Here is a 19,936-nt window from a genome sequence, read left to right on the forward strand (position 1 = left end):
ACATGGACATGGAGCAATTGGGGGAATATATGAGACAGGCATAAAGCACGCAACGTCTAATTAGTTTAGCTGCTCAGGCGATAGATGAAGATACAGCGCTAATAGAGATGGACGATAGTTTGACAATCGCTTGGGCATTCAAGTGAGCGCGCAAAGTGAGCAAGAGATAGTGGATAAATAAGATCTCGTAAATAGTATAGTATGTAAGTATGTGTGAAAAAGAGAGCAGAGACTGCAAATTTTGAAATATTGTATGTAATGACGAACCTTCTAAGACGATTTGTGCAGTATATAAATGTATTGAGATAATATATAAATATATATGTATGTATATGAATATTTAAAAATATACTTAACATAAATATAAACAATAAATAATAATAAAATAATTGTATTATTAATATTATTATTATTTTATTATTATTATTATTTTATTATTTATTTATTTTTTTTTTTTTTTTATATATTACAAATAATAATTTATTTATTTTATTTTTTATTATTTTACATATATACGACCCCGTTTATCTCAATATATTATTGAACACTCAAAGATGAACCTTATATTTCCACAATTCCATTTTTGACATCCATTCATCACTTCCCAATTGCCTCTCTACTTGCCCAGCTCACCCTGCGATAGTTTTAAAGTGTCATCCCTAGCTGATAAATGCATTAGGACATTATTTTTGTGGCTAACTTACTTACATGTATATATTATATTATATTCTATTCTATTCTCTATTCCCTTCCATTCTATTCTATACGATGCTAGCAGAGGGCAGAGCTGGCATCGTTTCTCTTGCTGTTGTTGTTTGTGTACCAAATATTGATGAAACATTTACGCACATACGCACACAATTAAACACGTTTACTCACGCAGCACACACACACACACACACACACACACATAAATAGAGAGAGTGATGAGCACACATATACACGCACACTGATAGACATGTACACATACATGCACACATAAGTAGAAATTGATGGGTTTCCTTTTATAACAACATCAATCATACGCACTGTGCTGCCCAGGTCAAATAATACATTTGTACGATTGTATATATGCATAAGTATGCGTGTGTGCGTGTGAGCGTGTATGTATATAGCATTTGGAATGTATTTATTTGGCAAAGCATCTTCGCACTATATCAAATATACATATATATATATATATATCAAAATATAATCATATACATACATACATATATATATCTACGCTTCTGCATGTGTGTTAAGCTACTATCTAATCCAATCACGCCTAGACATTCTTGTTACTGCTGCTTGATTGTTGTCGCTGCTGTTGTTGTTGCTGTTGTTGTTGCTGTGGTGGTCAGATTCTGTCGCTTTATGTAGCACAGTATGTTTACCCAAATCATGCCGCATATTCCCATATAGATAATACGAAATCGTGGCGCTATAAACATAAAATTCAAAGCTTGAGCCGGCAGCCAAAATATACAGGATCGGAAAAATGTAGGCACGAATTTTTCACGCAACTCTGCAAAAGGATCCTCGGCGCCCTCCATCAGAGACATGCCTAGAATAAGAAACGGAAAAAAGAGAGGGATATGTATGTAAACGAAACTATATTGCCAAAAAGCTCTGATTCCTACCCGTATAAAATATTGTCAGACAATAGGGTGTCAACACAAACTGGTCCAGTACCAATTTTTTGATAATTGTTGATTTCAGTGTACCTGGAAATGTGCCATCTAGCCATTTGTACCTAAGGAATACACATATAACACTAATTATTAAAACGCAAGCGAAACACAGAGGGAATATTATATACAGTGTGAAATGACAAGCAATTATGTTAATAGAGTGCTCTGTTTAAGTGTTACTTTGTACCATACATACATATACATATACATGTACTGTATATACATATATATTCGTGAAGTTCGGCGCTTTGTGTTTCATTTTGTTTGTAGTATGTCTGTGTGTGTGTGGCTTTTATCCGACACTTACATATCTGGTGGATTAACGTGCACATATGCCTCGTTTGATGGTGCGTAGCGTGCTTGCTTGGAGCTTTATGCACAAAAGCTCTTGCCGGTGCTGCTTAAGAGAGAAAGAATGAGAGTGATACAAAAAGAACACAGAGAGAGCAACTGTGAGAGAGAGAGTGCATATGTGTGTGCGTTCTTCGACGTCCATACACGTGCTGGACGAAATGTAAATTGTAAACAAATTGATAAAAAGAATTGAAAGAAGCGACAAAACAAACACATGCGACATTTACCGTTACAAGAATGAATGAATATATGAGTATGCGTGTGTGTGTGTCAATTAAGATGCCTGGCACCCAACACATGTGTGAATATTATTATGCTATGCGAGTGTGTGAGTGTTTAGTTTTATACATATTTATTTATTTGTGGAGGCGCACGAACCAAGCGTATAGCGATGGGGCATAGAGTGTGGTGCCCATTACAGCATAGCGTCCTACAGTTGCATAATCGATATCCTCACGCTGCTCCGGCTGCTGCAAGACACATAAACACGTAAATCAAATTAGCCCCTGCTACTGCAATTAATTGCACTTATTCATATGCATACATATATACATACATATATACATTGCCACTTACCGCCAGCCAGCGCTTGGAGACATATTGCTGTGAGAACTCGGCAGCCACATAGAGACTGCCATAGATGGCGCTGTTGGTTACGAAGGGATGGCGTTTGAATGCGCTTCGGGCGCTGGCAATGAGGCGTGACATTGTCTGGACAAGTAATGGAAGCACCACAGCAACAACAACAACAGCAGCAGCAGCAACAACAAGTTCAAGTTTTGATTTATATATATTTAATTAACAATTACAATTGTGTGTGGCTTGCCCTTGCAAGAGAGACAGCTGCCAGCGCCGTCAAAGCTTCGCAACGGAATGAAGCTCGCTGCTTCGGCTCAGCTGTTACAAAAGCTATGCCAACTGAAGAGAGCGAATCAACTTAGCTCGGCTTATCAGCATAATGACGTGAGAGCAAGTGAGCGTGAGAGAGCGCACTTTGGATATACGATTTTCCGGTTGTGTTTGATAAGCTTTATTTGTGCGCTACAGCCGCAGCATAAATGAAATACATGAGATACATAGATGAAAATTGAGTTTGGCGAAAATTATTATTTACGCTTTGAGCTCACTTTTTTAACCTAGCTATAAAATAATAGTTGCAGGGCGAGCAAATATTTCACTATCTGTGCATATGATTCCACTAGAGATAAGATTTGTTCATTAAAACTGTCATTTATTTATGAAGAGTGTTCATTAAACTAAATGGCAACAGAAGCGTATAAATGGGAAACACCTGAACAAGAGATAAGCCAGATAAAAGAAATAGATTATTACGGGAGGCCTTAGATAATTTTGCAGGCGTGGAGTGTAAAGGCTTAATATTTAATAATATATGGATAATATAATAAAAAATGTGATTTTTTTAATTTGATAAGAAATGGATTAGAAACCAATCTTAAATTAAGATTAAATAATCCTTACCTCCCATACAAATCCGCTTCCTTTGATCAGAAACTTCATCAATCAGCACGTCGGCTCTTTCCTTTACCATTTCAATCAAGGACACACACAAAAAACTTTTAACCATAAAAATGCAATAAGTGTACTTGCTAACTGTACCAGAACAGTCTACCCTATTCTGCCTATGACTTTCCCTTTGCCTTTGCCTTGTGCTAACGGCAATTCACGCACGACTAACAAGCGACTGCAGCAAAACTTTGATTGAGTGCCAAAGGGAACTGTTTGTTGGGTGAGAGGTGCTAAAAACTGAAACCAATTTAAAAAGTTGGCCTAACCATATGGAGAGAGAGGCAGAGAGAGGCAGAGTGGAGCAGAGAGAAGGGAAGCCTTGGTTAGCAATGCAAACAACAACAAGAACAGAAAAGCAAGCGGCGACAACGCAGTCAAAGCTAACAGCACAACACAACAACAACAACAACTACTACTACTACTAAACAAGTCGACTAAATATACCAACAGCAACAACAACAACTAATTTGCACACACGACAAACACTCGAACACTTCACATAGCAAGAATGAACTTTGGTGCATTGGCCAGGAGTCTCAGCCACAGTCTAAGACTCAGCCTGGGCTCTAAGAAGCGGCTCAGTAAGGCGCCCACAGAGAACGACGTCTCCGAGGTATCGACGCCGTCAGTGAGCAACAGCAGCGATTCCAAAGAGGAGGAACAACTGAAAAGGGAACATCTCAACCAGACCGTCGCTCAGCTCAATGAGAGACGACAGCCGTATAGGGAAACAGTTGAGCTAATACTCGATAAGGTGAGCGAGTTGGAGCACACATTGTATGAGGATCAGCAGCAGGAGTTCAAGCTGCGCATGGCCTTGGAGCGTCAGACGGAGCGCATACACGAGCTCAACTTCTCGCTGGACACCGAAAAGCAGCGCAATGAGCGACTCGTGCAGCTGCTGCGCGGCGTCGACTCCGACTCCTGCAGCGAAAGTGAGCCGGAGTCGCAGCTGTTGAACGGCATACGGTTTGATTCCAAGGGCGAACTCTATGGCTCCATAAGTCCAATGTTAATGCAACAGCGGTAAGGAGTAGCTAGTTGAAGGCCTTTCAATTCTCTGACCTCTCAACCACTACAATGGAAGCTCATCTATATATACATATATCCCTTCTCAACTCGATCTCTTTGCAGCTACGATGAGCTGCATTCGTCGCATCGTCAAGCCCATCGGCTGCTGGCCAAGAAGGATAAAACCATTAAGATGCTCAGGTGCGATCTGGAGGTGTTGCGCGGCAAATACGATTCCATATGCGCGGATTATCGCAACGAGCATCGACGTTTGAATGCGCTCTACACACGCTATTTGCATCTGCAGCAGAAGAAGAAGCAGCAGGTATTCATACTAAAGGAGACGTTGGGCTACGCCAGCGATTGTATTCTGTACGCTCAACAGACCATTGATGGCTGCTCTAGAGGATTTCCTATTGATCCGCAGAATTTGCATAATTTCAATCAGAATTTTGAGTTCTTTATGCGTTCGCTGCGCAGCTGTTGCTGTCGTCGCCGCTTGCTGGAGCTGCAACAGGAGCAGGGAGTCCAATTGGAGCAGCTGCAGCAAGCGCAGGAATGGAAACAGGACGAAGAGCAGCAACAGGAGTTGTCCAAACAAGAGACGAAGACCAATTGCCAACCGCAGTTGGAACAGCCAAAGCATAAGCGTCGCAGCCATCGAAAACGTGAAAAGTATTGATAATGTTTAGGAATTTCGCAGTTAGTTTCTTACTTTTCATAGTTATCTTAAAAGTTTTAGGAAACCTTGCAGAAAACTTAAAAAAAATAGTTAAGTTTAGCAAGAAAATGTAAAATAATAAAAATATATAAAATTGTAAATGTAAACACAGAATATTTTTAGCGAATTTCTTTCATTTTTAAAATGTTTTCAAAAAGATTAAGTTGAAAAATAAAATTTATTTCCCATAGAAACTGAGAGGAGCTCAGTGATCGTTGTGTTGCTCTTCAGAATGGGTCGACACTGAAAAAAATAGGGCAACAAATCTCTTGCAGTTATATTATACTATCGAAGGAGAAATGTCGTCAATTAATAAAAAGTCCCCAAAGGGGTCCACTGTTCGGGCAACAGCTGGGGAAAAATCTCGTTCGTCCAATCGCGGATCAGATAAGAAGGCCGATGGCGCTAGCTCAGAAGTATCAACTATGCCGGCACCAGTGCTGAATGAGTCCGAATCCGATTCGGAGAGGCATTCGGAGGCACAGCCGGCTACAGATGTTACCATTTATAATGCTTACGATATGGGACCCGCTTTCGGTTGCAAGTTCCCAGTGCCATTCATACGATTTATGGTTGAGCGAGTGATGAGCGAGAAACTAAAAGGTAGGTGTGAAGTAAGGAATCTATTTGAAGCAAACTTTGTTTAATTTTACTTTAAATACTCTGCCAGGTAAAGTCTATCAAATCGACACGGCCGCCAAACTGACGCGCGATGTAGCTGATGGTGTGAATTTGAAAATGAAAGGCTTCTGTCTGCAACACCGTTACAAGCACGTGGTTAATGTGTGCTTATATCAGCAGACAGGTGCTGGTTTCTTCTATGGCTTTCGTGCAGTGTGGGATACGCTTTCCGATGATTATATTAGTATGTCCATTGATGTGGGCTCCTTCATTTGCATTGTCTCCGTGTTTGGGTGTTATCAGTATTGAATTAAACTACGCACAGTATTAACACCTGTTGCATTATTCAAATTTATTTGCCCGCGCGCCGAATAACAGCTGTGGCAAAGTATATCGATATACAGTGCGCAAGTTAACAGCATAACAGCTGTGAATCGACCACTATGCTTATCGATATATCGTTTTATTTTATGACCATATCTATCTAAGTGCGCACATGTTTTGGTGTTTTGTTGCTACTTTTTAAATAAATAAAGCATTAATTGACTGAATTCTATTGATGCTAATCACAATATGAAAGTGAAAATGATAAGTCGCAACCCGGACAACTATGTCCGGGAAACCAAACTGCAGCAACATAAAAGTAAGATATTAGACAATTGTTGACTATGTACATTAAACAGCTAACAAATTGCAGTTCCACGTAATTACGATCCTGCTCTGCATCCTATGGAGGGTCCTCGCGAATATGTGCGCGCCCTGAATGCCACCAAGTTGGATCGTGTGTTTGCCAAGCCGTTCCTATGCAATTTGAGCGGTCATCGCGATGGCGTCGCTTGCTTTGGCAAGCACCCCAAGCTGCTGTCCACGCTCGCCACCGGCGCCTACGATGGCGAGGTTCGCATTTGGGATCTGGCCAATCGCACCAGCCAGCGCAGCTTTGTGGCCCACGATGGCTTTGTACGTGGCATTGCGTATGCACGGAACGGAGAACGTTTGTTCACTGTGGGCGATGACAAGACGATCAAGGTGTGGAGAACCGAGGCACCGGATGTAGGCGAGGAGGAGGAACCGGTTAATACAATATTGAGTCGTCACATATTGCATGGCATTTCGCACAATCGCAAAGACAACAGCTTCGCCACCTGCGGCGAGGTCTGCGCCATTTGGGATGAACAGCACAACGATCCCATCAAGACTCTGAAATGGGGCGTCGACACGCTACACACCATTTCCTACAACCCGGTGGAGACAAATGTGCTGGCGTGCTGTGCCAGCGATCGCAGCATCATTTTATACGATCAACGTGAGGCGCTGCCGCTGCGCAAAGTTGTCCTGACCATGAAGAGCAACAAACTGGCCTGGAATCCCATGGAGGCCTTCAACTTTACCGTGGCCAACGAGGATTGCAAGTAAGCAGAGTCAATTACTAGATAGGAATTTATAACCAACAATCGCCATTTCAGTCTCTACAGCTTTGATACGCGCAAACTGCAGTCACCTCTTAAGGTGCACTTCGATCATGTCTCGGCTGTCACGGATGTGGACTATGCGCCCACGGGCAAAGAGTTTGTCTCGGGTAGTTACGATAAGACTGTACGCCTCTATAATGCACATCTCAGCCACTCTCGTGACATTTATCACACCAAGCGAATGCAGCATGTGGTCTGCGTTGCCTGGTCACTGGACAATCGTTACATTTTCTCCGGCTCGGATGAAATGAATGTGCGCATGTGGAAGGCGAATGCGTCAGAGAAACTGGGCGTGATACGTCCCCGCGAGCGGACCAACTTCAACTACCAGGAGGCACTCAAGGAGAAGTATGCAGCTCATCCACAAATCAAACGAATTGCACGTCATCGACAGGTGCCGCGTCATGTGATGAATGCACAGCGGAAGATGCGTGCGGTCAAGGAGAAGGAGCTGGTCAAGGAGGCCAATATACGCAAGCACTCGAAGAAGGGCAAAGTGCCCTTTGTCAGCGAGAAGAAGAAGCATGTCATTCGCGAGGATGTTTAATAATTGTAGATATTTTAGTTTTAACGTAAAATATATAAATATACAATTCAAATTGCAATCGATAAATGCTTCTAGTGCCAGCGATAACGATACCAACATACGATTATTTAGCTCATTTCTGTTTATAAAAGGTTGCCATCTCTAGCCTTAGGTGTCGGTTGTAGAGTCAGTTGTTACGGCAGCGGCAGTCCGTTTTGTTTGGTCGTTAGATTTTTGTTTCGTTTTGATTATTTCGCACATTTGTTTATAAACCTGCCCCAGCCAGTGCCTGCGCGTAGAACAAGTTTTCCTTAGAACATAAATACACAGCTGCGTGAAGCAAAATGGATGCACTTAGCGACTTATTGGCACCGCACAGTGAAACCATCGGTAAAATAGCCGGCACAATAACTACACTACAATTTCTATCCGGCATAGCGCTCTTAAATGATATACGCAAAAAGGGCAGCAGCGATATTTATCCCATTGGACCATTTCTAGGCGGTATAGTGCTGTAAGTGCTATAATTCTAAACAAACCGTAAACAAAATAGTGCAATTTCACGCTCAACTGCACACAAACACATACAGAAACTAACACTAGAACACTAATATAGATAGACAAAAAAGTAGCATTTGCAACTGTGTATAATTGATTAAATTTTTTGAATTGTCGCCATGACGGTGCCAAATGGGTTAGAGAACGAGTGACATATGTGGGAGGTGGGAGTAGCCTAGTTCAAGGCTAAATCGAAAGGCTGCTTATATACATATATGTAGCTCGATTGATCGGTCAATGACAATTGGCGGTTACATAAAATAAACTCTCCCCTCTAATTTCCCAATTAGAATTTCTTGACATTTTGAAACAATTCTCTAGTTGGACACATTAAAATCTCTTATCGCTTTAAGGCTACACCACGTACATCTTATCTACAAATACATAAGTGTAATATATATAGACGGTTCTTAATATGCGATAGACGGCATTTGGGAGAGTCGTTTCTGATTGTCTAAAGCTCCAGCTTAGCTAATCAGTGAGCTGGACAAGCCCAGTTGTTCGCTAATGTCGAGCTCGCCCACTTCACGTGCTGCTTTTCCTTAATGAAATTGAAAATGCAAATGCGAAATGGGGCCAAGTGCTAAGCGACACGCGAGAATTTCCGCTAGATGCAACAGTTGCGTGTTCCTATGCAACTACCTGAGTTGTTTTTTGTTTGGGGGGGCTGGACAGGTGGGCATAAAAGTGCCCTTTTAACATTAGCCTTTCGTAAAGCTACGTGTTGAGCCTTCTAGGTTGAGACTATAAAGATTTACTGATTTTGATAAAGTAGTTGGTTTAGTTTATATAGAGACTTAACTTGATTTAATAGTATTAATAATGTAGTACAATTTAGCTGAATACATACATATTTTTAATACTATTTGGAATATCGAAATAGTTCATTATTTGTATATAAATGGGATTGGAAATAAAAAAACAAAATAAAGGGAATTTAAATGGTATTAAAAAAGAATAGATTTATATATATTTATATTAATGAAATTTAAGGGGAAATGGCTAAGTCCCCGGCAATTATTATAGGACACGTATTGTTAATGTCTTCAGAAAATCTTATCTTAAATCTTATCTATAAACTACCACATTCAATTTCAATAATTGCCTAGACTCAACATAGATTATTTTTGTGAAATTCTAATGGGACTACTGAACTTATATATAATTATAGATACATATATGTATTTTATAACCGCTTGGATTGCTATATATTTCTATCATACATTCATAGTATACATAGATTTCGATAGTGACATTCCCTCTTTGATCCTCCCACCCATAGAACCGTGCTCAGCTTAAAGCTGGGTCAGATTATGGGCGATCAGCCCATGATTAATGTTAATGTCATCGGCTTTGCGATCAATTCGATATTCCTGGTTGGCTTCTATTACTATGCCTCGAGCGAGAACAAATCCAAGATCTGGGTCAAGATTGGCTATGCCACACTGTTCCTGATGGCCTGCATAGCATATGCCAACTTCGAGGATCCCAAGCGAATTGAGTTCCGCCTGGGCATGTTGATCACATCGATACTCGTCTGGCTAGTTGGCTCACCGTTGCTCAATTTGCCCAACATCATCAAGAAGAAGAGCACGGAGGGCATGCCCTTTCCCATCATCTTTGCCGGACAGCTGGTTGCCACTGCCTGGACCTTGTATGCAGTGTCCATACGCAATCATGTCATGGTGGTAAGTGCCCCGACATATTCGATAGAGTCCCAAGATCTCTCTTTAAACTTCATGTCTATTCTAATTTTGTAGTATCAGAATTTGTTCCTGTGGGTCTTGGGTGGCATCCAGCTGGTGATGTTTATGATCTATCCCAGCACACCTGCCAAGAAGCCCGCTGCCAAGTCCGAGAAGAAGAAGGAGAAATAAATAACTTCAAGTACCTAAATTAAATGAATTAAGAAAGCCATGGAAGGCATCTGGCGTCCCTAACATCATCTAGAATTTTCGACTTAACTAATTATTCCAGTTTCGAACTCAAACGCTTCTAGTACAATTTTGACTAAACAATAATCAGGCAGGGTTCCATCTAATAATAATAATTAGCTAAGCTTCTACTCAACAAATTCAAGTGTTGTACATATTCGATTTCTGATTACATTTTGTATTAATTATGATTATAAGCCATAAAAACTGGATCAGAATTTACATACTTATATAAATAGAGAAAGATATTTGAAATGCCTATTACTCTTCTTGTAAAATAAACTAATTTAATGGTTATTTTTAAATAAATAACATTTGTACAAAATGTATGAAACTATTTGCAAATTTTGACAATAATTCAAATCTTCCAAATGCATATAGTATATATATGTCTACATATATATAGTAATATCAAGATATTAATTCAATAAACCATAAACATGTTGCAATTCATTTGGATTTTGTTTAATTTCGATGCCGAGATGTTAGTGCTACTCCTCCTCCAGTGGAATCGTGGAGTTGTAATGGGCACCTAGTTGGTAAATATGGCGATGATAGCAAACGACTAGTGGCGCTCCGCCGAACTCCTCCTGGCCCAGCTGCGTCGAGGGGCCCTCGGCTTGGATGACCTCAATGGGCACACGCAGCAGCGAGGAGAGCGCCTTTAGCTCGATGTGCCCACCCCAAGCATGGGTGTTGGCTATGTCCTGGCAGTAGGCTTCAAATTGCTCATCAGTGAGAAGATCTCCTGTATCCGGATGGGTCATATAGCAAATGAGATCATCCTTGTGGGCGCGCACATAGTTGGCCGTCTCGGTTCGCAGCTCCTGGACACTGTGCTCGGGCAACGCGTGCTGGTGCAGCTGATGGCGTATCGCATTGTAGAGACAGTCACCATCTGAGAGTATCATGTGGAGCGCCAGCTGGCGATCTTGCAACTTATCTGTGATTTGCTGCAGTTCAATTTGCTTGGGCGACAACACTTTGGCGGCGTCTTGCATAGCCTGGTGTATTTCCTGCGCGCGTTCGCGTGCCTCTTTCTCCTTTTTGTTGCGACGCTTTTGAGCCTTGGAAACGCGCTGTTGTGTTGGCTGGACTACATCCTCCTCCTCGTTACCGCTGTCCACCGCTGGCAATTTTTCAGCTGCTGGCTCGCTGGCAGCTGGAGCTGCTGCTACTGCTGCAGTAGCATCTTGCAGTTCCGTCTTTTGACGCTGCTCCAGCTCTCCTTCTAGGCGGGCCATCTCCTCAAGAAACTCTTTGCGTTTGCTTTTATTGTTCTTTGGTGCATTTTTCTTCATGGCCTGCAACTTGGCTTGCAGCTCCTTGCGCTCCCGGCGATGACGACTAGCCACATCCTCTAGCGTGGCCTCGCCCAGTCGCGCCTCCAATTCACTAATTGCTTCGCACGACATTTTCTTCAAATTTCAATAATATAGAAATAGAGGTGTGCGGTGGCGCTCAGCTGTTCTCCTAACGATGACACAAAATGCTCAATGTTAACGCAACAGTGCTCATCGTAGCGCAGCGCTGTGGCTTAATAGAAGTACCACTGTTAACGCCTGACGTTTCTCCCACAGAATTTAACAGACTGTAAATTCAAATTGAACAGTTCTTTTTCCCCATGTTAATCAACAACCAACATTTTCAACGGATTTTTATATTGCACTTATGCATCTATTTTAATTTTACAATCATTTCAATATAAACAATTTTAGATACACTTGTATTTTGTGCTCATTCTTAGGGTCAAGTTCATTTTCGCCATTTCAATTTGCCTTATTTAAGTATACTAGGAAAAATTTGTTTCCTATTTAGTAACTAGTGTGATATATATTTAACATTTAAATGGTTTTCATATTATGCACCTACAATAAAACATATTTTGCTCGGCAAGTGTCAGGTGTGAGCTCAAAATATAGAATTGAATAATTCTAAAAGCTTTTCGTTGAACATGTATACTTTTAAATTGAAAGCTGTTTAATGACCAGAGAAGACTATTAACATGTTTATCTCCTATATATGTATATGTATGTATCTATGTCTGCTGTATAACAAAAACTTAAAGAATCAATCTTAGTTTATATATGAAAGAATCATACAATGACTTTTGTATCGAATTATTTACACGGCCAACGACTGATACGATCTTTAAATTTATATTATTTACTTAAGGAAGGGGCAAAGAAAACTGCGGGACTTATCAAATTGCCGTTTCAAACGGCTAATTTAGAATTGCAAAAATGGCCTCTTATCCGCTATTTAAATCTTTATATCTAATGTGAATTTGATTTGCAGTCGAAATTAGATGTAAAAATAATAGAAACGGAAGCACCGACTACTAAATTAACGTAACCCAGCGGCCAATCATCAGTCTATAGGCTTTTGGTAATGTTGTGGAACAAGCGACGTCCCCACCAAGACTCCAAATCGAATGGCTTGAAATCGTTTAGGGCTGGACTTGGAGGCTCTACCCAAACGGCTGGCGCTGCCGATGCCGACACAGGTGTATTGGCTATAATGCTATCCACTGGACTGGGTGTGGCCAAAGTAGAGGCGCTATTATTGTTAGCATCGGCCTTACCATCGAGTTTCACTGTGCTGGAATCATACGGGTTTTGTGCGACCAGAATGTTCCACGCTGCAATAGCAATAGCAGAATAGACATTCAAATTGACGAATAAAAAACTATAAAATTAAATTATGTTGCTTACAATCGTTTATGTAGCGTATTATCTCCTCGTGTTGCGGTGTTATCACTTCATCCTCAATGAGCTTTGTGGGCGCAATGCGCTTCGAAGCGAAGCTCTGTTGAAATACCGGACGCGGTATGCTAATAAATTCAAATAGAAATACGTTACATTAACATAAGAATAAGAAGATGCACTAACACGTGCATGTGCACAAGTTAAAATAAGAATAAGCAACAACAAACACACACACACTTAAGTTGAGTACTTAGGCAAACATACGACACGCACATGGCGACTACGAAAATAAATCTCGTAATGGAAAATCTTTTGACAAAGCACTTTTGTGACGTAACGGGCAGAAAATGGCAGACAAAAGTCAATGTATCTCTGCTGGCAATAACCGAAACTGACCCATGTGTTGTCGGCTAGCCGGTTACTCTGGTTACTCAATTAACATGCTTCTGTTATATACAAAGGTCGACCTATTTGATGTTTTGTTGTGATAAAACGAATGATTTGAGATAAGCCACAGTGCAGCGCACATCGTTTGCATAAGCCACACACACAGTCACACACAAAAACACACGAACATCGCTCACTTACTTCTTGTTCTTCTCGGGACTGTTGAGATCAAAGTTATTGCTGATGCTCCCATGTTTCTTGCCGCTCTCCTTAATGCTCTCGAACTTTTCAAAGTTTTGCGGCAGACCTGTGGGCGTTCGTTTTGTTTGTTATTGTTTGAATGTAAATTTGGTTTACCGGCAAAAAGCACAAAACAAAAGGCAAAGAGCGCGAGCGTAAGCGTATGCGAGCGCCTGCGAGAGCGCTCTGCGGGAGAGTTTAGCAGCGCTGCCTCTGTCGGCAGCGGCGGCACGTTGTGACATAACAGCAACACTTTTTGCAGGCGGTCGCCTTTCCCGTAGGGTTTATTGTACTTTTTACACCATTTACATATATTTCTTGTACAATTTACTTACCGCGACGAGTTTTAGCAACAATTTTGCTAGGTCCCTTGTTTACTGTGTACATGTCAATTTTATTAAACTAATTTTTAATTATTATTATTTTCTGTTGGCCAACGATTATTCTCTTTATCTGATTTCTGCTTTTGTTTATTTATTCGAGTATGTTCCTTTCCTTCTAGAAAATCATATGATTTGAGAATTTGTTTTTAAATCCAACCGTTGACAAGTTGCTCTCTTTTCAGTTGTTTTTGTTTTTCTGCGCTCTGCTGTCTAATTTCAAATTCATCTTCTCGTCGAAGCAATTACACAATATTCACAGTTAGCTTTGACTTTTATATCAATCGAAGCATTTGTCTAGTTGTTGCTGTTTTTGTTATCGCTTTTGCTATTGCTATTGATTTACTATTGTCCAAATCAATTGTTTGCATTAATTGCCAATGCTGAATTATTACTATTGCCAATTGAATGCTGAAGGGTTACCGACTGCCTTCACCGTTCGCGTAACAGAATTCTAATGAGTCCCCCCACACTGCAATGGCAGCTCACACTGTGCTCTGACACACAAACACAGAGGCGCGCACACTCACTCACATACACACACGTGCACTTGAATTTCGAAAACATATGGTGCGCTGCCAGAGCCAGTGTGTACACGCCAGATGGTGAATTGTAAATTATTACCTGCTTCATTTTAAACTCATCAAACGGAGATTAGGCGCCTTTCATTGGAAATCATAAAATAATACTCAGTGTCCATTACTGTTACCTGTTAACACTTACACTAATCACAGACAGCTGCATCGATAGTTCTCTGAAAATTTGCACAACTTTATGACTGTCTATATCAAATTTGCGTGGACGTCTACCGTATATAAAAGTCGGGATAAAATATTTGGAAATCTAGTTGCAAGGCAGCATCCGTCAACAGCGCGTAGACAGAGTCAGCAAATAAACGCAGACAAAACTAACGTTTAAACATGGCAAACATTGAGACAAATCTAATTCTACAGCGTCTGAACAGTCTGAAAATTGTCGAAACGCCAAAGCAGACGCAACGTGGTGATAACGGAAAACGCGAATGTTACTCGGAGGACTTTAAGTCTCATGTACCAGCTACACCCTGTTCTGGCGCAGTTGGATTTTTAACGGAGCTGAAGAAGCGACGAAAAGTCAAACTGAATCGTGTCTACAGCTATGAGACCGACCAACATTTTGTAAAAGCACGCAAATCGCTTAATTTTTAACACAATGAAATCGTATGGATGTAATCAGTAGAATTAATCATAATTGATTATAAATCAATATTTTTACCAAATCAAAACAAATATATTCCTTTTTTTTAATCGTTTGTGATTTATTTCAATATGAACTACGTTTTGTCTAGCATTAAGTCTCTCAAATTTTTAGCTGACTCCAATAAAAATTGCAACTAAATAATTTAAATTTAGATTTGGTTAACCTTTTCGATATACATGGGAATCGACATTCAGTCGAAAAACATCTGGGGCTGCACTCACGCAGATGCAGCCCTGGCAAACAGCTGTTAGACTTTGATAACTGAATTGCTATTGCAGCTAGCTGATTAAGTGAACTTTTAAACTAGATTTATAGTAATTAGCATTACCTGAAATAATAATGGATGACGTTCCAATGGAAAATGAAACGAACTCCAACAGCAGCGAAGCGTCTAATGCGACAGCGAATCAGCAGCAACATCCTACGCCAGAATTCTTACAACGAAAAATCTATTTTCTAAGTATGTTTCTTTGTTTTTCGCATATTTTCATATGTTTTAACTCATTGAATTATTTTAGTGGATCAGCTTAAAGAAATGCATTCCGAACTGCCAGAGTGAGTAAATGCAATTGTCAACTATTACAAAATTGAGAGAGATTAAGATTTTTAATCAGGACCTTGCAGACACGAATATCCTACGACCTGCTCACCGAGCTGGCAAATTGTGTTTTGAACGAAAGCATTTTTGATATAGTTAAAGCGCTCATGGAATTGCAACATGTAACGGAAAAGCACTTGATACAGATGCGTGCACAAGTGGAGAATGAATACGAAATCGAGGTGGCTGATTGGCGTGGCAAAATCAAAGATCCAGAGGAGTTGCAACACATACTGGGGCTTATGAAAATCAAGCATACGAAAAAACTATTGGAAACAGACAAGAAAATAATCGAAGTGTTAGATCAGAAGGTTAGTTGCAATAATAATTTACTCCCTCAATACAAGTTAACACTGTTTTATTATTCATTTAGGTTTTCGACCAGCAATCTATGCTGCAAAAAGCGGGAGTGCCTGGCTTTTACAACACACAGAATCCCAAGGAAATCAAAATTCAAATGTTTCTACTAGATTTCATTTTACGCCTAAGTCTGCTGAAATTCGAGCCGAACAAATAACAAACAGCCCAAACTTAATTAAATACAAGACTGTCCCAATGTTGTTAATTGACTTGATATCAATGACAAGAAACTATTTTTATATATGAATAAAATTACGCGTAGCTAAATATTTAAAAATCACTTAAAAGTTTTCTTTATTGCAAGCTTACGCTATTTGAGCTTTACAACAAGTATGTGAAAGCTTTACTATTGAGCGCACGCTCATCTAGATTAACCGCATGCTCGAATGTTGCCAGCAACACTTTTACCAGCTCTCCCGCTCTCACTCACACTCACTCCCCTTCTCGTTGGACATGTGTGTGGCAGGCATGTTATCAAGATAGTATTAAATGCTCTCATCGCCGGCGTATAAATTGAGTAGCGTCTTGCTGAAAGTCAACAGTTGCTCGCATTTCTTTAAGCAAAGCACTACAAATTTTATTAATAAAAAAAGAAACATGTCGCTGACCATCACCAAAGATGTTTCCACTCCTGAACTCAAGGATTTGGTAAGCAAACGGGATGAACAAAGTGCTGTTCCAAGTGTCACAAGTCCAAATATCACGTTAGGGCGCGCAAAAATTTAAATTCAAATACAATTTAATTTCCGAGTGCTTTGAACTTTTGCCAAGGCCAATTGCCAAGCAATTTTTCGAGCTTCTATTGTCGCATTGTTATGGCCAGCTTTAGTTGCCGCACAACCAGCGAAGAATTAGCAACAGCCGAAAAATGTTTGCTCGCCTCTTTCGTAATTTCAAAGCAAGTATAAAGTGATTCAAAGCAAAAATTAATTAGTATTCAAATTGAATGCCTTGCTGTGAAAATAGAATATTAATTCTATTAGTTTTACTACTACAGATTGCTGCGCGTAACTTTCGATTTTGTTCACTATAACTATTTTCGTTGCCTACATTGGCACTGACCTTGAGTCGTCGTTGCAGCGACGCATCTGTGACGTCACAGCCGCAGCCAGCAAACAGCTGCTCTCTGCTCCGTCACTGCCGCCCGCTCTCAAACAGCTGAGCGGCGTGCGCCTGAGAGAGACGCTAATACATATCAAAAAGCAGTGAAAATGTAAAGAGCGTGAGCACAGCTATTTCAGTTGTCGGCAGAGCGCAGTTTGTGCTAAAGAACTTCAAAAAGCGACGTGCTGAAAGTTTCGACAGCAAAATCTCAACTTTCGTGCACGATGCGCTGTGTGACTGGCTTGGGCTACGGCCTCACCTTCCTGTTTTTGGTGCGCTGACTGTTCGCAGTGCAATGAACTCTTCAGGCTTTAAATCATCAACTAAATATCTTTCTTTGTTTCTGTCTCTTTCCAACAGAGCACTGTGCGCAATGAGCAGAAGGAGTTGAATCTCTCGCCCGTTCATCGCGTGAATGTGAGCTATGCCACGGCGACATTTGGCATGGGCTGCTTCTGGGGCGCCGAGTCGCTGTATGGAGCCACGCGTGGAGTGTTGCGCACCACTGTCGGCTATGCCGGCGGCAGCTCCGACTTGCCAACGTACCGTAAAATGTAAGCACTGTGAAATAGGACATCAATTGGGCTAACAAATATCTATCGTTCTCTCCCTCTCTCTCCCTTGCCATCTGTGCCTTGCCTCTTCTTGATAACGCTTATCGCTTACTAACCGCTAAACTTTATGCAGGGGTGATCACACGGAAGTGTTGGAAATTGACTATGATCCATCGGTGATTAGCTTCAAAGAGCTGCTGCATCTGTTCTGGAACAACCATGAGTACGGCCTAACCAAGCCCATGAAGCGGCAGTATGCCTCGCTCATACTCTACCACAATGATGAGCAGAAGGAGATAGCTGAAGCCTCCAAGCTGGAGGAGCAGGAGCGTCGCCTGCCTGAGATCATCACCACGGACATTGCGCCCAAGCTGAACTTTTTCCCAGCTGAGGCGTAAGTTCACTTAACTATCTTCCATTAACATAAATAATATATATATTTGTTTGTGCATATAGATACCATCAGAAATATAGACTGCAAGGACACAAGGATCTGGCTGCATCGCTCAATCTTAATCCAGAACTGCTGCAGACCAGCTACGTGGCCACCAAGCTGAACGGTTATCTGGCCGGCGTGGGCGGCATCGAGCAGTTCAAATCGGAGGTGGACACCATGGGACTGACGCCCACTCAGCGACAGTACTGCAACTACCACATTGAGCAGAACGAGGGCCAGGGTCTCTACTGCTGACCGGGTTATATAGATGTTAAGCGTAAATCTTATACTTAAGGGGGTTCATATGCTAATAGTCTTGAATAATGTCCTTGAATATCCTGTTTTCCAGTTTTGTGTAGCGCAAAACATGTATTACTTAGTGCCTAGAAAAACTTATTGATAATAATAATAAATATAAATACATATAAATGATTTTATACACATTTTTTCATTACTCAAAGTAAAGCGAAGATCTGATATTACAGTTGAAATTCAATATATTTATGTGGAGTTTTTTCGGGGAGTTCGGGGTGGGCTAATTAAAAAAAATGCAATTTGATAGAAGTAGCGGACTATATCAATAGCCTAGATCTTGCGAAAATGCTTATTCACCGATTCGTAGTAAACATTCCACTTACAAATCTGCTTTTCACGTTCATAAATGTGAATCAAATGACTAGCGTTTTATGATATATAATATATATCAAATGCTATAAAATCTGAATAGTCATCGGAAATTAGATTAGTAAATTATTATGGGCACCGTTTATAGGCTTTATGCATGCTTTTAAGGCACTTTTGGCTTGTGCTAAATATAAAGATTTTTGGGTCATATAATGTCAGGCCACATCTGTAAATTTGTCATATCCATAAAGCTCAGTCGTAACCTATTTTATGGTAGTTTTACACGGATATTTCAAGTGATGCACCATTCAGACATTGTTCTTGATTAACCATTAAAGATTTAGCAGTACACATGCATTTTATATAATATTAGCCGTAATTGACGTCTGAATCCATAAACTGATATACTAAATCCATAAAGAAGAGTTGGGTTCATATAGATAGATATAGATAGAACCCAACTTTATTGTCACTTTTCTCTTTAAAGTCAAACAAGACTCAGTTATCTTAGCTAGAGGTTTAATATACTCCTAAGATATCTTAGCTAGAGATTTAGTACAGTTCATTAGAGATAAGGCATAACCTATTTCAAAAGTTCGTCATTGGCGAATAACCTTATTCAAAGCGTATACGTTTTTAATGAAGGAGAAGTATATGGAACTTAATAAAACAATATATCAACATATACACATATGTATATAGGATATATAAATCTTCAAAATCAATTAACCATACAAAGTACGATGTTATAAAGAGTGAAATAAATAAAAGAAATATAAGCTTATATCTTCATTAAGTCCATGCCTTATAGTTCCAAAAGCAGCATAATACTAGATATTAGCCATATAAAAGTGTAATTCGATGGTCCATTGATCAAGTTCATCAAACAGTCGCGACACACGCCGTCTC

The 19,936-nt window shown here is 40.3% G+C and overlaps 10 protein-coding genes across 18 annotated transcripts; 7 read left to right on the top strand and 3 right to left on the bottom strand.

The window, feature by feature from the left end:
• Nucleotides 1–1,148: 1,148 nt before the first annotated feature.
• LOC6582012 (mpv17-like protein) lies at nucleotides 1,149–2,915 on the bottom strand. 4 transcript variants are annotated; one of them, XM_015162230.3, is made up of 4 exons: nucleotides 2,604–2,913; nucleotides 2,406–2,494; nucleotides 1,623–1,735; nucleotides 1,149–1,546 (listed from the first exon to the last, which is right to left on the bottom strand). In XM_015162230.3, exons 1-4 carry the CDS (start codon nucleotides 2,733–2,735, stop codon nucleotides 1,281–1,283), a joined length of 600 nt encoding a protein of 199 aa, XP_015017716.1. In that variant the 5' UTR covers nucleotides 2,736–2,913; the 3' UTR covers nucleotides 1,149–1,280. The 4 variants fall into 4 exon arrangements, with proteins under 4 accessions (XP_015017716.1, XP_002007725.1, XP_015017717.1 ...); XM_002007689.4 differs by having other exon boundaries at nucleotides 1,151–1,546; nucleotides 2,406–2,497; XM_015162231.3 differs by lacking the exon at nucleotides 2,604–2,913 and adding an exon at nucleotides 1,981–2,070 and having other exon boundaries at nucleotides 1,151–1,546; nucleotides 2,406–2,497.
• Nucleotides 2,916–3,913: 998 nt separating this feature from the next.
• On the top strand, nucleotides 3,914–5,393 carry LOC6582013 (protein Hook homolog 2). The gene is made up of 2 exons (XM_002007690.4): nucleotides 3,914–4,580; nucleotides 4,689–5,393. The coding sequence occupies exons 1-2, from the start codon at nucleotides 4,063–4,065 to the stop codon at nucleotides 5,245–5,247; spliced, it is 1,077 nt and encodes a 358-aa protein (XP_002007726.1). The 5' UTR covers nucleotides 3,914–4,062; the 3' UTR covers nucleotides 5,248–5,393.
• Nucleotides 5,394–5,452: 59 nt separating this feature from the next.
• On the top strand, nucleotides 5,453–6,240 carry LOC6582014 (dynein light chain Tctex-type). Its single transcript, XM_002007691.4, has 2 exons — nucleotides 5,453–5,889; nucleotides 5,957–6,240. The coding sequence occupies exons 1-2, from the start codon at nucleotides 5,586–5,588 to the stop codon at nucleotides 6,214–6,216; spliced, it is 564 nt and encodes a 187-aa protein (XP_002007727.1). The 5' UTR covers nucleotides 5,453–5,585; the 3' UTR covers nucleotides 6,217–6,240.
• Nucleotides 6,241–6,365: 125 nt separating this feature from the next.
• On the top strand, nucleotides 6,366–7,984 carry LOC6582015 (DDB1- and CUL4-associated factor 13). The gene is made up of 3 exons (XM_002007692.4): nucleotides 6,366–6,550; nucleotides 6,605–7,319; nucleotides 7,374–7,984. The coding sequence occupies exons 1-3, from the start codon at nucleotides 6,481–6,483 to the stop codon at nucleotides 7,924–7,926; spliced, it is 1,338 nt and encodes a 445-aa protein (XP_002007728.1). The 5' UTR covers nucleotides 6,366–6,480; the 3' UTR covers nucleotides 7,927–7,984.
• Nucleotides 7,985–8,070: 86 nt separating this feature from the next.
• LOC6582016 (sugar transporter SWEET1) lies at nucleotides 8,071–10,850 on the top strand. The gene is made up of 3 exons (XM_002007693.4): nucleotides 8,071–8,419; nucleotides 9,746–10,151; nucleotides 10,224–10,850. Exons 1-3 carry the CDS (start codon nucleotides 8,250–8,252, stop codon nucleotides 10,338–10,340), a joined length of 693 nt encoding a protein of 230 aa, XP_002007729.1. The 5' UTR covers nucleotides 8,071–8,249; the 3' UTR covers nucleotides 10,341–10,850.
• LOC6582017 (deubiquitinase OTUD6B) lies at nucleotides 10,847–11,888 on the bottom strand. Its single transcript, XM_002007694.4, has one exon. The coding sequence runs from the start codon at nucleotides 11,810–11,812 to the stop codon at nucleotides 10,889–10,891; it is 924 nt and encodes a 307-aa protein (XP_002007730.1). The 5' UTR covers nucleotides 11,813–11,888; the 3' UTR covers nucleotides 10,847–10,888.
• Nucleotides 11,889–12,041: 153 nt separating this feature from the next.
• LOC6582018 lies at nucleotides 12,042–14,604 on the bottom strand. Its single transcript, XM_002007695.4, has 4 exons — nucleotides 14,068–14,604; nucleotides 13,694–13,799; nucleotides 13,112–13,230; nucleotides 12,042–13,038 (listed from the first exon to the last, which is right to left on the bottom strand). Exons 1-4 carry the CDS (start codon nucleotides 14,117–14,119, stop codon nucleotides 12,773–12,775), a joined length of 543 nt encoding a protein of 180 aa, XP_002007731.1. The 5' UTR covers nucleotides 14,120–14,604; the 3' UTR covers nucleotides 12,042–12,772.
• A 131-nt stretch (nucleotides 14,605–14,735) lies between these two features.
• Nucleotides 14,736–15,398, top strand: LOC6582019 (protein Z600). The gene has a single exon (XM_002007696.4). The coding sequence runs from the start codon at nucleotides 15,033–15,035 to the stop codon at nucleotides 15,297–15,299; it is 267 nt and encodes an 88-aa protein (XP_002007732.1). The 5' UTR covers nucleotides 14,736–15,032; the 3' UTR covers nucleotides 15,300–15,398.
• Nucleotides 15,399–16,589, top strand: LOC6582020 (gonadal protein gdl). 2 transcript variants are annotated; one of them, XM_002007697.4, is made up of 4 exons: nucleotides 15,399–15,811; nucleotides 15,870–15,906; nucleotides 15,966–16,260; nucleotides 16,323–16,589. In XM_002007697.4, the coding sequence occupies exons 1-4, from the start codon at nucleotides 15,691–15,693 to the stop codon at nucleotides 16,464–16,466; spliced, it is 597 nt and encodes a 198-aa protein (XP_002007733.1). In that variant the 5' UTR covers nucleotides 15,399–15,690; the 3' UTR covers nucleotides 16,467–16,589. The 2 variants fall into 2 exon arrangements, with proteins under 2 accessions (XP_002007733.1, XP_032587066.1); XM_032731175.2 differs by having other exon boundaries at nucleotides 15,578–15,811; nucleotides 15,954–16,260.
• A 251-nt stretch (nucleotides 16,590–16,840) lies between these two features.
• LOC6582021 (peptide methionine sulfoxide reductase) lies at nucleotides 16,841–18,835 on the top strand. 5 transcript variants are annotated; one of them, XM_032731168.2, is made up of 4 exons: nucleotides 16,841–16,957; nucleotides 17,774–17,955; nucleotides 18,101–18,361; nucleotides 18,424–18,835. In XM_032731168.2, exons 1-4 carry the CDS (start codon nucleotides 16,907–16,909, stop codon nucleotides 18,656–18,658), a joined length of 729 nt encoding a protein of 242 aa, XP_032587059.1. In that variant the 5' UTR covers nucleotides 16,841–16,906; the 3' UTR covers nucleotides 18,659–18,835. The 5 variants fall into 5 exon arrangements, with proteins under 5 accessions (XP_032587059.1, XP_002007734.3, XP_032587061.1 ...); XM_002007698.4 differs by having other exon boundaries at nucleotides 16,843–16,957; nucleotides 17,774–17,967; XM_032731170.2 differs by lacking the exon at nucleotides 16,841–16,957 and adding an exon at nucleotides 17,163–17,207 and having other exon boundaries at nucleotides 17,774–17,967.
• The last annotated feature ends 1,101 nt before the right edge of the window (nucleotides 18,836–19,936 follow it).

This window comes from Drosophila mojavensis, unplaced genomic scaffold (genome assembly GCF_018153725.1).
Source record: "Drosophila mojavensis isolate 15081-1352.22 unplaced genomic scaffold, ASM1815372v1 contig_74, whole genome shotgun sequence".
Taxonomy (NCBI): Eukaryota; Metazoa; Arthropoda; class Insecta; order Diptera; family Drosophilidae; genus Drosophila; species Drosophila mojavensis.